Source organism: Schistocerca cancellata, chromosome 4, assembly GCF_023864275.1.
Source record: "Schistocerca cancellata isolate TAMUIC-IGC-003103 chromosome 4, iqSchCanc2.1, whole genome shotgun sequence".
Classification (NCBI taxonomy): domain Eukaryota; kingdom Metazoa; phylum Arthropoda; class Insecta; order Orthoptera; family Acrididae; genus Schistocerca; species Schistocerca cancellata.
The window spans coordinates 683,171,442-683,186,094 of NC_064629.1; the positions used below are offsets into that span (position 1 = coordinate 683,171,442).

The following is a 14,653-nucleotide window of genomic DNA, read 5'->3' on the forward strand; positions in this document are numbered from 1 at the left end:
TGTCACACCCATGTACAATGCTGTATAGTAGTTTCAGCACAGCTGACATATAGTGTGGTAGCTTTCAAACACAGCCCCGCCGTTTATTAGGTAGGAAATGTCTCTGGCTGGATTGTAGTAGGAGGTGGTGGGTGGATGTGTGGGGCAGGTCTTAGACCTGGGCCAACTGCAAGGGAATGATATAGGGTGCAGGACTGAAATAGGGATGGGCAAGAATATTCTGTAGGCTGGGTGATTTGGGTCAAATTTTGGGTAGGATATGCCTTATGTCAAGGCACTACGAGAGATAGTTGATGCCCCAATGAGGATGTCATTTAAATTTTCAAGGACAGGGTGATACTGAGTGATCAGAGGAATGCAGTTGATGGTATGTTGACAGGTTTACTTTTGTCAGAGAAGAAGATGGCATGGGAGATCTGTTTATGGATGAGCAGGATGGAATATTGTCCATCCATTAGAAGCTCTGATTTTAGTCATCTAAGTATTTTGAAAACTCCACCCCCTGACTACAGCCAACCAAAGCATCACATAGAACATTGTTCACATTGAAGTTCCAGCCTCCCACCAGCTGAAATCCTCCTCCCCTTTCACATGGTCATCTCTGATAATCTTTCAGGAAGCTCTCAAATGCAGTGTTGCCTCACTTTTCTTTCCTAAGCCCCTCCCTAGTGAGTACCACATCACTCCTATGGAACACATAGTTATTTGTAGCCTGAAAATCAATCCATGCATTATCATCCTTTCTGCAGACAGGGGCACCACCACAGTGGTCATGAATCATAGTGACTATGTGGCTGAGGGTCTCCACCAACTTTCCAAAACCTCTGCACACAAAGCTTATGACCAGGATCCCATCCCAAAAGTTCAATGTGACCTACAGCAGCTTCTCAAAGTCCTTGGTTCACCCCAAAACCTGACACTTGAATAAATGTCCCTCATCACACCATCAACCCCCTCCTTCCCAGCCCTACATTTTACCTACATCCCAAACTCCACAAACCAAACACCAAGAGATCTTGCTGCAAGTCATACCACTGTGACTGGGTACAATGCTTCCAAACTATTGTTCATACTCTCTCACCCTTCAACACACTGCTCACTCCCCTCACCACCTTTCCACAGTTGCTGTCCATTGCAGCTAGACTCCTTGTTGGTCACTGTGGATGTGATGACCTTGGACACCAACAGCCCCCATCCCCATGGCCATGATGGAATACTACTTTTCTCAACATCCTTCTGATACTGCCTCTTTCCTAATCCTTCTAGCCAACCACAACCTGACCCACAATTATTTCAATTTTGAAGGTCAATTCTATAAACAAGTCCACGGTACTCACATGGTACCATGCAATTCCTATTTATTTATGGGCCATCTAGAGAACTTCCTGTCCAGTCAACACACAAAACCCCATTCAGGTTCACTGATGACATTTTCATGGTCTGGTCTCATGACAGGGACAACCTTTGGTCTTTCCTCCAGAGCCTCAGCACCCACTCCCAAATAGCTTCACCTGTTCCTTCTCAGCTCAATCAAACAACTTCCTAGGTGTTGATCTCCACCTCCCAACTAGCTCCATAAATACGTCTGTTCATAAAAAGTGTGACAACCATCAACATTACCTACATTTTGAAAGCTATCACTCATTCCATGTCAGAAAGTCTCTTCTTTACAGCCTTGCCAACCCTGAATGCTACATCTGCAGTGGCAAGCAGAAGTTTTCAAATTCTACTGATACACTTAGCGGAGCTTTAATGATCAATCTCCTATCATGATAATCCACAAACAGATCTCCCATACCATCTCCTCCCCAGACAGCAGTAATCAACCCCCCCCCCCCCCCCCCAGGCACTCTGGGAAGGTAAAAAATGTAGTGTAGTCAGGCGTTTTTCTTTCAAGAAAATGATTTAAAAGTTGTTATTGCAAGGGTTTTAACGGGGTCAGAACTGCAACTTTTTTATAGCTACTTGTAATTATAGCATTTGTCTTCCAAAATATTAAAAGTACTCCATACCCCTATGTCTAGGCCCTCCCCACCTACAAAATATCATATGGGTACCCTTGCTCACTAGGCTTTGACTACCTCTCATCGTGTCCTGAGATGGGGGATATTATACCCAAAATCCTACCAACATTGTCTAAAGTAGTGTTCCACTGTCCATCCAACTTACAGAATATCCTTGTCCTTCCTATTCAATTCCTGGGAAAGCAAGAAGCTGGGGGATCTTGCCACACCAACTACCACAGTTAAACATATAACTTCAAGTCATGCAGCCAAAAAGGCAGTTTATTTGAGACAGTTGACATGAGAGTTGTTAAATAATATGCATAACAACCCTGTAATCATTCTGCATGACAACAAGAGTTTTCTTAGACTGTCCCAAAATCATGTGCTGCATTCTACTCTGAAACATGATTGTGCTAAGGAACATTTTATTAGACAGTATGTGAAAAAAGTGAGATTGTTGTTAAATACGTGAAGGTAAAGGAAATGCCTGCTGATATATTAACTAAATCCACTTACTAAGACATGACACATTATCTTATTCATAAGTCACCAAACTAAGTGGTGGTGTTGTTACATTAGTAATTTGGCACCACATTTCATCTTTTCTGTGACTGTCTGCAAGGCAGTGGACTATTTTTGTTTTGTTGTTGTTCCTTTTTCTTCCTATGTGAATACAAGTGTATTATGTATGTGTGTACTTGTTTTTTATCCATCCCACCTTGAGAACCAGCACATTTATACTACATGAAAACAATTTCTTAATCTAATATCATACCAAAACATGCACTTTAGTGATTAATCAGTGCACAAGAAACATTATGTCAGCCTAATTGCTATTTTTGATAGACACACAAACAAAAGGTACAGGTCTTGGCTAGCTTTTGGAATGCACTTTCTTTTTGTTTGTGTGCCTATCACTGACACAGCACCTTTGCCTTTTGGTGGGTCATCTCCTGTATTGCTAAATAGTTCATAATTTTCAACCAGCACTACCCATACATTTTGATTGCTAATTTCTGTAGAGTTTTTGATCTAATGAGTGGACAGTGACCTACTTTCACATGCAGGTTGTTTCTGAAACTCCATTCATCTTTTAGCTTTAAGGAAAGTTATCATAAAGGAAGATAAAATGTGTTCAAGAACACTACATAAAATTCAATTTAGTGACATAAATGCTTAATTCTGCATATAAGTTTTATAGTACCTCTCAAAAGTGAAAGTGAGAGGGGTTCATTTTCAGTCATGACATGTACGTTATTGTTTGAATGTCTGTTCTGAACAACAGTAGCAGGCAGAATAAGTCTTAGCTCATACCTAATTTAAAATGCAATAGGAAATTCAGTAGCTTTTGACATTTGCATTCAGGAGGATGATGGTTCAAACCCTTGTCTGGTCATCCTAATATAGGTTTTCTGTGATTCACCTAAATTACTTGAGGCAAATGCTGGGACAGTTCCTCCAAAAGGGCATGGCTGACTTCCTTCCCCCATCCTTCCATAATGCAATGCGCCCAAACCTTGTTGTCTGGTCCCCTCACCCAACCAAGCAACACTTGCATTTATCAATTAGTTTACTAATTCATCAATTTCATAGACATTAGTTTACTGCTGTGATTCCCCCACTGTATTCATCAAACAAATGATGAGAGCAACTACAACAAGAACTTCATAAACAAAAGAATTCCAAAAGAGAATTTCAGTATCAAATATGTTTTAATCCAGTATTCTTAACTGAACAAGTTCTTTGACATTGGTGATGGATTTCAAATAAGAGCACACCTCTTGGAGACCTCTCACAGATCTATAGCAAGGATTTTGCCCTCAGATTCATAGAAGAACTGTATGCACAGCTTTCATTATATTCATTTTGAGCACATTTACTTTTTTCTGGTTACAGTCTTAAGAGAGTTTCTGAACCTGTTGCACAGCTGTCTTTACTTCTTTAGCAACTGTCACATTTTGTTAAATGTATTGTGGATCCATACAATCCCTCATTACCTTGATCAGTACATACTCACACAATATCTATATCTGTAGCTTACACTGAAAATCATTCAGTCATGTTGATCATAAACTGACTGTAAGGTCAAGTAAAATAATTTTGTTTATGTAAATAAATGGTAAACCTAAGTTGAATAAAGTAATACTAGAACAATTAGCACAAGAGAGAAAAAATTATCAAAATCAGAAAGCATCCAGCCAGATATTGTTAAGGTTAATTCAGTGTTACTGTAGGAACTGATAATTAGAATCTGAAGTGAATCAAAGGTTATTACAATTATAATTAGCTTATTTAGGATAAGCATCAGATTCAATTAAAACAAAAAACTAACTGTGTGAGTTGTGAACTGTGGTAACAGAATGGAGGTTTCTTGACAGGGTCACTTGCAGAAGCAGCAGAGGAGTTTTGTGGAAGAAATGCTGAACATAAAGGAATACAAGGAGATCCCTTGGTGGAAACCTGAAGCTAAAGAATCAGTTTTGAAGAAGAATTAGGCCTTTGGAATATGATTTCAACAAAGGAGATCAGAAGATACAGGAAAATAGAATGTGAGAAAGTGGGAGGGACAAAAAGTGGTTGCAGAGAAAAAAGAAATTGGACAAAAAAATGGGAATGAAATGGAAAGGAGGAAAACCTCAAAGAGGTGTAGAGGACATATTTGATGATTTGCTGAATCTGTAAAGAGCAGCAGAGTAAGACAGAGGTATAGAGCAGATACCCTGTGAACTGGAAATAGAAAAAGATCTGTTGTGGATGCAAGTGGATGAAGCACTAAAGTATATGCAAGGACGAAAGTTGCAACTAAGTGTGGAAATGATCAGAGCAGATGTGAGGACACAGTAGATGCATAGAGCTATATGGAAGAAACTGAGAACTCCAGAAGACTGGAAGGTGGGAATAATTGTACCTGTCTTAGAAGAAGGAAGTGGAAAAAATGGGGAGACAACAGCGCAAAAGCAACTGAGAAAAGAATAATATGGATTGGGGCACATGGTAGATTTCGTATTTGCAGTGAACAAGTTGCAGAACACTGTTACGATTATGGCAGAGATCTACTGTTGGTCTTCCTGTATTTGGAGAAGGCATATGACACTATATCCAGTTTGGAAAGCACTTAGTACAGAGTCTGCTTCTATACCTCTTTCCTTACAAGGATAAAAGAACTGTTCCAGGGAAGTGTAAGCTGTATGAGAGTAGGAAGAGAGAGACAGAGAGAGAAGGATGGCTAATACAGAGAAATGATCTGAAACAGAGAGCAGCACTATCTTTATTACTTTTCGTAGTTGTGATGGATAATATAATGGTACAAGTGGCAAGAGAGTTTGGGAACAGGATGACAGCAATGTCTAATGCTGATGATTTGATGGCATGAGAGAAATGAGAGAACAATTAGGATGGAGTACAGAAGCAATTACAAGTTTCTGAAGAAGTTGTTCAGTTGGGGAGGGTCTGAAAACAGTGGGAAGTTTCAAGTACGGTACCTGAGGAGCATAATACAAGAAAATGGAAGAAATGACAGAGGAAACTGAATGGGAAAGCCAAGCTTATAGCTTTATTGGAAATGTGAGAGAAATTATATGAAACAAAGAAGTCCCTTAGAGCAGCAAGCAGGTGATATACCAAATGTATTGTAGATCACTTCTGTTGTACACTGCAAAATGCAGGTCTTGAAGGAAGGGAAGGCAAGGCAAGTGAAATGAAGTTTTTGGGAAGTCAGATAGGTGTAACAAAAATAGAAAAAATGAGAAATGAAAGTTTTTGTAAGATATCACATGAGGAACAACTATAAGAGAAGACTGAGGAATGAAAATTAATATAGTATGGGCATTTAAGGAGAATGGAGAAGACAAGAATGACTAGGAAGATATGAGAGAGGCTGATGAAGGGCAGGAGACCAAGGGACTAAAGGGGTGGAAGTAAGCACCCAGAATAGAGGACAATATTGCTAGAGTAACAACAGAGAGGTGGTGTGAAGACTGGATAAGATGGAGAGGATTCTGTTGTTAGCACACCCTGCCAATTGTGGGAAACTGTATAAAATGATGATGATCATGTTTTGCTGTCACAAAAATAATTCTTCTTGAACATTTATGGGCAAAAGCAAAGGGAAACTGAAGTCCTATACAAATATATTGAAAATTTTCTTCTTGCACTGTAAAATGAGGTGAATCCAATCAGGTGGTGTCAATCCGACCATTTACTGGTTTTTCCACATTTGGATGACTGAGTGTAGCATTTTAACCATTACATTGCAGCTGACCATTGTCATGAATTCTTGACTAATCTATCAAAAACAAAGACATGTTGGAGTGTTCACAACTAGCAAATCACATTGTCGGTAGGTGTGTGATTCTTGTGCTACACTTGTGTAGTCAATATAACAGTGTGAGAACATCTGCTGGTGCCTGTTACTTCTGAAGTGTAACTGGTAAGTTGTAATATCATTGCCTGCATATGAATGTCTTAAGTGATACAGTTTCATTTTTTTGTTCACTCCTAATACTGCTTAGTCACTAAGCAGGCCTAATTACAAAACTGCATTTTTGTATGGTGAATTCAATCATGTGAGTATACCAAAAGGTTCTGGGACCAACACAGAAATCTAACTACAAACCAGAATTTCTTCTAAATGCAGTGAAAGCTGTCAAATCAGGAAAATTAAGCATCCAGAAAGCTTCAGAGCCATACACAGTTCCATATACCACATTAAATGAGAAACTCAAGGAAAGGTACAAACAGAAAATAGGCAGTCAACCAGCATTAACCAATAGTGAGGAAAAAAACCTTGTTGAAGGATTGTTGTGTTGTGTGAAATGGGGGTTTCCTCTGAGGAACAGTGATGTTAGGGACATTGTACATGCATATCTCAATCAAGCAGGAAGGATTGAAAACCGTTTTTGTGACAATAGACCTGGGAATGAGTGGTTAAAATCTTTTCTGAAAAGAAATAAAGAACTAATAATTAGAGTAAGTGAAAATGTGAAGAGGGCAAAGGCAGCAGTTACGCGAGAAACAGTGACTTTATATTTTAAAAACCTTGAAGCAGCCTTGACTGGTGTCCCTACCTTCAACATTATAAACTATGATGAGACAAACTTTTGTGACAATCCTTGACAAGTGAAAGTAATAGTGAAGTGAGGCACAAGACATCCTGAAAGGATAGTGGATACTTCCAAGTCAAGTATCAGTGTGATGATAACAGCAGCTGCTGACAGCTCAGGCCTTCCACCATACACAGTTTATAGGGCAAAACACCTCTACAATACTTGGGCTGAAGAGGGCATAACTGGTGCAGGTTACAATAGAAACCAAAGTGGTTGGTTTGACCTAACAGTGTTTGAATCATGGTTTGTTGAAATTGTCTTGCCTCATGCCTGGCAATTAGATGGACCTAAAGTGATTATAGGTGACAGTCACTTGAGTCATCCGTCATATAGCATGATTAAACTGTGCCAGGAACAGGATATTAAATTTGTGCCTCTACCACCTAATTCTACCCATTGGTGTCAGCCACTTGATGTGGCCTTGTTTTAGACCTCTAAAACTTGCTTGGAGAAATGTGCTACATGATTGGAAAAGGAAGAATAGAGGAGTGGTGCAAAAATCTGAATTTCCTAGGTTGTTGAAAAAACCCTTTGAAAATATAGCTATCATGTCCAAACCATATGTAATATCAAAGTTCAGAAAAGCAGGAATTTTTCCTTTCTGTCCCAATAAAGTCATTTCACAGATTTCAGAAGCAAGTGACAACAATGCACATGGAACCAGCTCATAAGAAGTTTCTTGGGCAGCAGCCTTCGAAATGCAATTAAAGCAGGTTTGCTCTAATGAAACAAAAGGAAAGCTATGTCAAGCTAAGCATTTAGCATTAACTCCACGAAAAGGAATTGTTATCAGCGTCTTCAATGAAAATGATAGTGATGGGGCAGCAAGCAGGGAGTTCCTATCCAGAACATCTAACACTGATCTAGAACAGTATGAGTCAAATAAGAATGAAGAAATGCACAAGGAGAAGGATAATGATTGGCATGAATTTAAAGAAAATGACTTCATCATAGTAAAATTTCCTACGAAAAAAAGGTTCAGGACTTATATTGGTAAAATTGAAAGGATCTCTAATGACAGCTATGAAATGACATTTCTGAGAAAGAAAGTTCTTGATGGTAATGTCTTTCCAGAAATTGACGATGCAACTGAGGTAGAAAGGGCCCAAATCATTAAAAAATTGTTCCATAACATAGAAGGGAAGTTAATTTATTTTTGGATGGACAGATGATTATGACATTGAGTAAATACTTTTCACATTGATTACAACATACAGTAACTAAAAATTAATATTTGTTTGTCAAATTTAGTGAAGTCAAGTGTTTTGATAGCAAAAATCCCAAGTTTAATGTGCTCGTAAAAATTTTTTTAGTCTAGAAATTGTAAAATTTTGTTGCAAACACAGCAACATATTTTTAAAAAATCAAAATAGTGATCAGATTCACTCCACTGGAAGTCTGATTCCGTTCCTGTATACAAAATACAATGGTGATCGAATTTGTCCCACCTCTGAGGAGGTGAGACCAATCAACAATTAACTTAAAATAATAACTGCAATTTTAAACTAAAAATAACATAATGCATGAATATATCATTATCAAGGTTGTGAAATTAACATACTGAATTTTTATTCCGGTATCACAAAAGTAAATGGACGAAATTAAAAAAAATAATTTAACTATATTTAAGGCTGAATTCATTGGAAACTAACGATTCAGTTGAGTATCTCTTTCCATGTTGTATCTCAGGATCAACTCTCCTTATTACACGTAGTGCAGTTGGTGCAGTAAGCAAAGCATTTACTCGATGTTGTTGTATTATCCTGAAAGAAACAAAAAAAGAAGTGTATTAATATTTCTATGATTATGTGTTTTTTATGTAACAAGCATTCAATGCAATACTTTTGATAACTTTGTTTTCTTTAGTTTCTGCAAAATATTAGCCATGAGACTTAAAACTGAAAATAATGTTATTTATTAAAAACAATAGAGGGAAGAGGATAGATCACTTCTCACCATAAATATGACATGTTGAGTTGCAGACCACAAGTAGTTTTGGCCAAAGCCTTCTTCAGAAAAGAAAATACATGCACATTGATTCACACAAGCAAGCACACCTCATACACATATGACTGCCATTTCTGGAAACTCAGACTGGAGTATTGATTAAAGAGAAGAATGTGGGCAATTGTAGTCAGTACACTATGATCTGTTGTTATCATCACAAATAACAGTGTAAAACTATAATGCAGAGAAAAATGAAATTATAATGTTACTCAACTGAGGAGAAAACCACAAGCATATAGCATATACCTGAGAAACAAATAAAATAAAAATGACAGACGCTCATATGCGTGTTTCCTTGGCTCTGCTGTGTGCTCATTAGCATTTACCAAGCAGTTCATGGTAAATAGTGTAGCACTTTAAGCACAATAAAGATTTGGTCACACATTCTTACATAAATTCAGCAATGGTGGATTCTAAAATCAACATATATGTCAAAAGTTATCATTGTGCAAAAAGTATAGAAACAAAAAGGTTTTGTGTAGAGAAACATATAGAAGCATGTGCCTGTGAGCTTAAATTAAATAAAGGCACATTTATAATTGTAACTGTATATAGGTCCCCACTGAGAAATTTTCATTTATTTCTGAAAAATTTGGACTCCTTGTTGTGCTATCTGTCAGACAGGGGGAAGCAAATTATTATTTGTGGAGACTTCAATGTAGATTCTCTGAAAGAGGATAATAGGAAAAATGACCTTGACGTATTACTCGGTTCTTTCAATTTGACACCCGTTATTGATTTTCCTACTCGGGTGGTAAAGGATAGCAGCTCACTGATAGATAACTTCTTTATAGACCAAGATAAGTTTAACCAGATAAATGCTCAGCCTGTTGGGAATGGTCTTTCTGATCATGGTGCACAGCTAGTTACAATATATGACATAGCTCCATTCAGCAGTACTAAACAGTCCTCCAAAGTAGTACGTTCAGTCAACGATTTAACAATTGCAGATTTCAGAGAAAGCCTACAGCAGTTAGACTGGGATGAGGTGTACCGTGAACCTGATGCCAATTTAAAATATAATTTATTTCATGACACTTTTGTAAATGCATTTGAAAACAGCTTCCCCAAGAAAATAGTTAAATATACTTGTAAGAAACCATGTAACAAACCATGGCTTACTAAGGGTATAAAAATATCTTGTAACCGGAAAGGGGAAATGTATCTGACAGCAAGAAAGAGTAGTGACCCAGAAACTATCAAACATTATAAAAACTACTGTGCTATAATAAGAAAAGTTATTAAGAAATCCAGAAATATGTGTATCATGTCTGAAATCAGCAATTCTGATAATAAAATTAAAACAATTTGGAATATTATTAAAAAAGAAACAGGTCAACCAAGAGCACAGGAAGACAGTATTACCATCAAATTGAATGAAAACTTTACGAACAAAAAGTCAGAAGTTGAAAATATTTTTAATAATCATTTTCTAGATGTTGTGGATGTAGTAGGATCCAGGTGTTCATTAGAAGATGCTAGGCTGTTAATGGAAGAGGCCATACCTATGCAATTTGATACAATTGAAATCTCACCCACTTCTCCCTCTGAAATTAGGAAAATAATAAACTTGCTTAAAAGCAAAACCTCACATGGAATTGATGGCATTTCCAGCAAAATACTAAAAGCTTGTTCTCAACAGATAAGTAAGATTCTCAGCCACCTGTGTAATAGCTCTCTGGAACAGGGCATTTTCCCTGATAGACTGAAATATGCTATTGCTATACCTTTGCATAAAAAAGGGGATAGATCTGATGTCAACAATTACCGTCCAATCTCCCTTCTAACAGCTTTATCCAAAATTTTTGAGAAAGTAATGTATTCAAGAGTAGCTTCACATATCTGTAAAATTGAAGTACTAACAAAATGTCAGTTTGGTTTCCAGAAAGGTTTTTCAACAGAAAATGCCATATATGCTTTCACCAATCAAATTTTGAATGATCTGAATAACTGAACACCACCCATTGGGATTTTTTGTGATCTCTCAAAGGCTTTTGATTGTGTAAATCATGAAATTCTGCTAGACAAGCTCAAGTATTGTGGCATGAGTGGGACAGTGCACAAATGGTTTAATTCGTACCTAACTGGAAGAGTGCAGAAAGTTGATATAACCAGTTCTCATAATATGCAAAGATCAGCACATTCCTCAAACTGGGGAACTATCAAGAATGGGGTTCCACAAGGGTCGGTCTTGGGTCCTTTGTTGTTCTTAATATATATTAATGACTTGCCATTCTATATTCATGAAGAGGCAAAGTTAGTTCTCTTTGCTGATAATACAAGTATAGTAATCACACCTGACAAACAAGAATTAACTGATGAAATTGTCAATAACGTCTTTCAGAAAATTACTAAGTGGTTCCTTGTAAATGGACTCTCACTGAATTTTGATAAGACACAGTACATACAGTTCCATACAGTAAATGGTATGACGCCATTAATAAATATAGACCTTAATCTGAAGCATATAGCTAAGGTATAATATTCCAAATTTTTAGGTGTGTCCATTGATGAGAGATTAAATTGGAAGAAACACATTGATGATCTGCTGAAACGTTTGAGTTCAGCTACTTATGCAATAAGGGTCATTGCAAATTTTGGTGATAAACATCTTAGTAAATTAGCTTACTATGCATGTTTTCACTCATTGCTTGCGTATGGCATCATATTTTGGGGCAATTCATCTCTGAGGAATAAAGTATTTATTGCACAAAAGTGTGTAATCAGAATAATAGCTGGAGTCCACCCAAGATCATCCTGCAGACATTTATTTAAGGATCTAGGGATATTCACAGTAGCTTCTCAGTACATATACTCTCTTATGAAATTTGTTATTAACAACCAAAACCAATTCAAAAGTAATAGCAGTGTGCATAACTACAATACTAGGAGAAAGGATGATCTTCACTATTCAAGATTAAATCCAACTTTGGCACAGAAAGGGGAGAATTATACTGCCACTAAAGTCTTTGGTCACTTACCAAATAGTATCAGAAGTCTGACAGAAAACCAACAAGTATTTAAGAAGAAATTAGAAGAATTTCTGAATGACAACTCCTTCTACTCCATAGAGGAATTTTTAGATATAAATTAAGAAAAAAAGAGAAAAACAAAAAAAAAAAAAAATTACAAAAAAATTAAAAAAACAAAAAATTAAAAAAACAAAAAATTAAAAAAGTTTTTATATTAACTTAATTATGTTGTTAAATTAACTTATTTGTGTCATGTATTGGAAAAATTGACTCGTTCCACATCATTACGAAATATTGTATTCATGATCCATGGAACTAGTATTAATCTAATCTAATCTAATCAACAGAAATAATTTTTGAGTAAACTATGGCTTTCAGCTAAATCATTAGATGATGAGCAAGCTTTGAAAAATATTTGTTTACCTCTAAAAAGATTAGATGGGTAGATCACATAACTAATGAGGAGGTTTTGAATAGAATTGGGGAGAAGAGAAGTTTGTGACACAACTTGACAAGAAGGGACCGGTTGGTAGGACATGTTCTGAGGCATCGAGGGATCACAAATTTAGCATTGGAGGGCAGTGTGGAGGGTAAAAATCGTAGAGGGAGACCAAGAGATGAATACACTAAGCAGATTCAGAAGGATGTAGGTTGCAGTAAGTACTGGGAGATGAAGAAGCTTGCACAGGACAGAGTAGCATGGAGAGCTGCATCAAACCAGTCTCAGGACTGAATACAACAACAACAACAACCTCTAAAATGCACAAAAGTTACTGTTTTAAATTCTGTAAGCTATTAATTCAAACATGCAACAGGATTAGCCTGTAGTATGCTTTTAAAAATGATCTAAAGATTTTCTTGTTGAACATTCTATTCACATATTAAATGACTTTGTGTCTCAAACTTATCTCTGGTATTACTTATAATAATAAAAAGAAATGCTAGTATGTAACTCAAGATTAATACTCTTATGATCTGTGCAGCATGTCTTGTGGAGCAGCTGTTAGCATCACTGGCTAGGGTATGACAGATTGCCAATTCAAACTCCATTATCAGCAAATATTTGTTATTTACTATTTATAATTACTGGAACGTTCTCAAAACTTATTATGTTTGTAACATTTCCATATTCTACAGTGTTCTATGTTTGTATAAAAAGCAGGACTCTTCACCCAGTTCTACTATAGTTGTAGGATGCTGTCTGTAATAAATGTGCTTTCAGTTCTAATTGTAGCATTTCATTCAAAATCCTGCTTTAATTATGATTACAATGTGACATTGTTTTGTGGAAATGCTGGGTACTTCAAAAGGGAAGTTGTGGCACAGAAGATGGCCCAGAGATCACCAGTGTGTGTAGTGAGTGAAGTGTTACCAAACAACGTGTGTGTAGTGTGTGCAGTGACTGATAGTGAGATATGAGTGAATGGTGTGGCATTACATTATTTTAATAAGTTATCTGTAAAATAGTATTGTATACCAGGAGTAAATCTAATGATTATGTCTAACTAGAAGTCTGTAAATATATGTGTATATGAATTATCTTATTTTAAATTGATCTAAACTTGTAAATACTTTGACATGTCCTATATCCTTGCAAAAAGAGGTCTACGGATGAATAAAGCTACTACTACTACTACTACTACTACTACTACAAGCAGTACACCATTCCAAAGGTCCATATATCAAGGAGACTAATGGATTCCAATCTCACAGTAAGTCAACTGCACAAAAGGCATGAATCAGTGTTGTCTAGAGATGCTGGCCAGGACCCTACCAATGGCCTTAGACCAAATACCAAATAAAGCAGACAGGGTGACATGATGTGTTTGGGAAATGTGTACTTTTACTTGGAAGGTATAACCCAGTAATAGTTTAAGAACAACTAAGAGAATTTAATGGCTGGGACAAATCCTAGACCAATCTGAAGAAAACATTTGGTGACAATCTACAGCAAGTCCATTTAGCAAAAGAACATCTGAAGAACAGGGTCCAGAAGCATGGTGAAATGTCACAGTCATACATACAGAATGTTTTGGCCCTATGAAACATTGTGAATCTGAATATGACAGAAGCCAACATGATGAAAGAAGTCACAGAAGATATGTCCCATCTTTTGTGGTAAAATAAGTCAAAACAGCATAAGAATTAATCAGATGGTGTCAGCGCATGGAGGAAATGCAACAGAAAAAAACAGTCAGACAAAATAGATAGGACTGACTGCCAAATGTTGTCACTTTCTCATCTGTGCAAGACCACCATGACCTCACTTCTTTCATATGTCAGATAGTAAGGGAAGAGATAAGCAATTTATCACAGCCAGATATATCAGACCAAGTACACAAGGGATAGTGGCTATTAATGTCAAACTCCTACGTCAGGAGGTAATAGAGAATGTCAAACAACAGGTTAACAATTTTTAGCACCAGTCTCAACCATCAGTTGTATGTACCATGAAAGATGGGCTCTCCCCACTCAGACTTATGCCACAGCTGTCAAATGATAACCCAGTATCTAACCAACACAGGTATAGTCAACTTCTCCACCAAGTATAACACCCACAAAA

General features: G+C 36.9%; 1 protein-coding gene across 2 annotated transcripts in view; it reads right to left on the minus strand.

The window, feature by feature from the left end:
• The window catches only part of LOC126184836 (acyl-CoA synthetase short-chain family member 3, mitochondrial), a 518,174-nt gene that overhangs the window by 104,147 nt on the left and 399,374 nt on the right, over positions 1-14,653 (minus strand). For both annotated transcript variants that reach the window (XM_049927427.1, XM_049927426.1), the window contains exon 8: positions 8,764-8,874. In XM_049927427.1, coding sequence (XP_049783384.1) covers positions 8,764-8,874 — 111 coding nt within the window. The remainder of the gene's footprint in view (positions 1-8,763; positions 8,875-14,653) is intronic.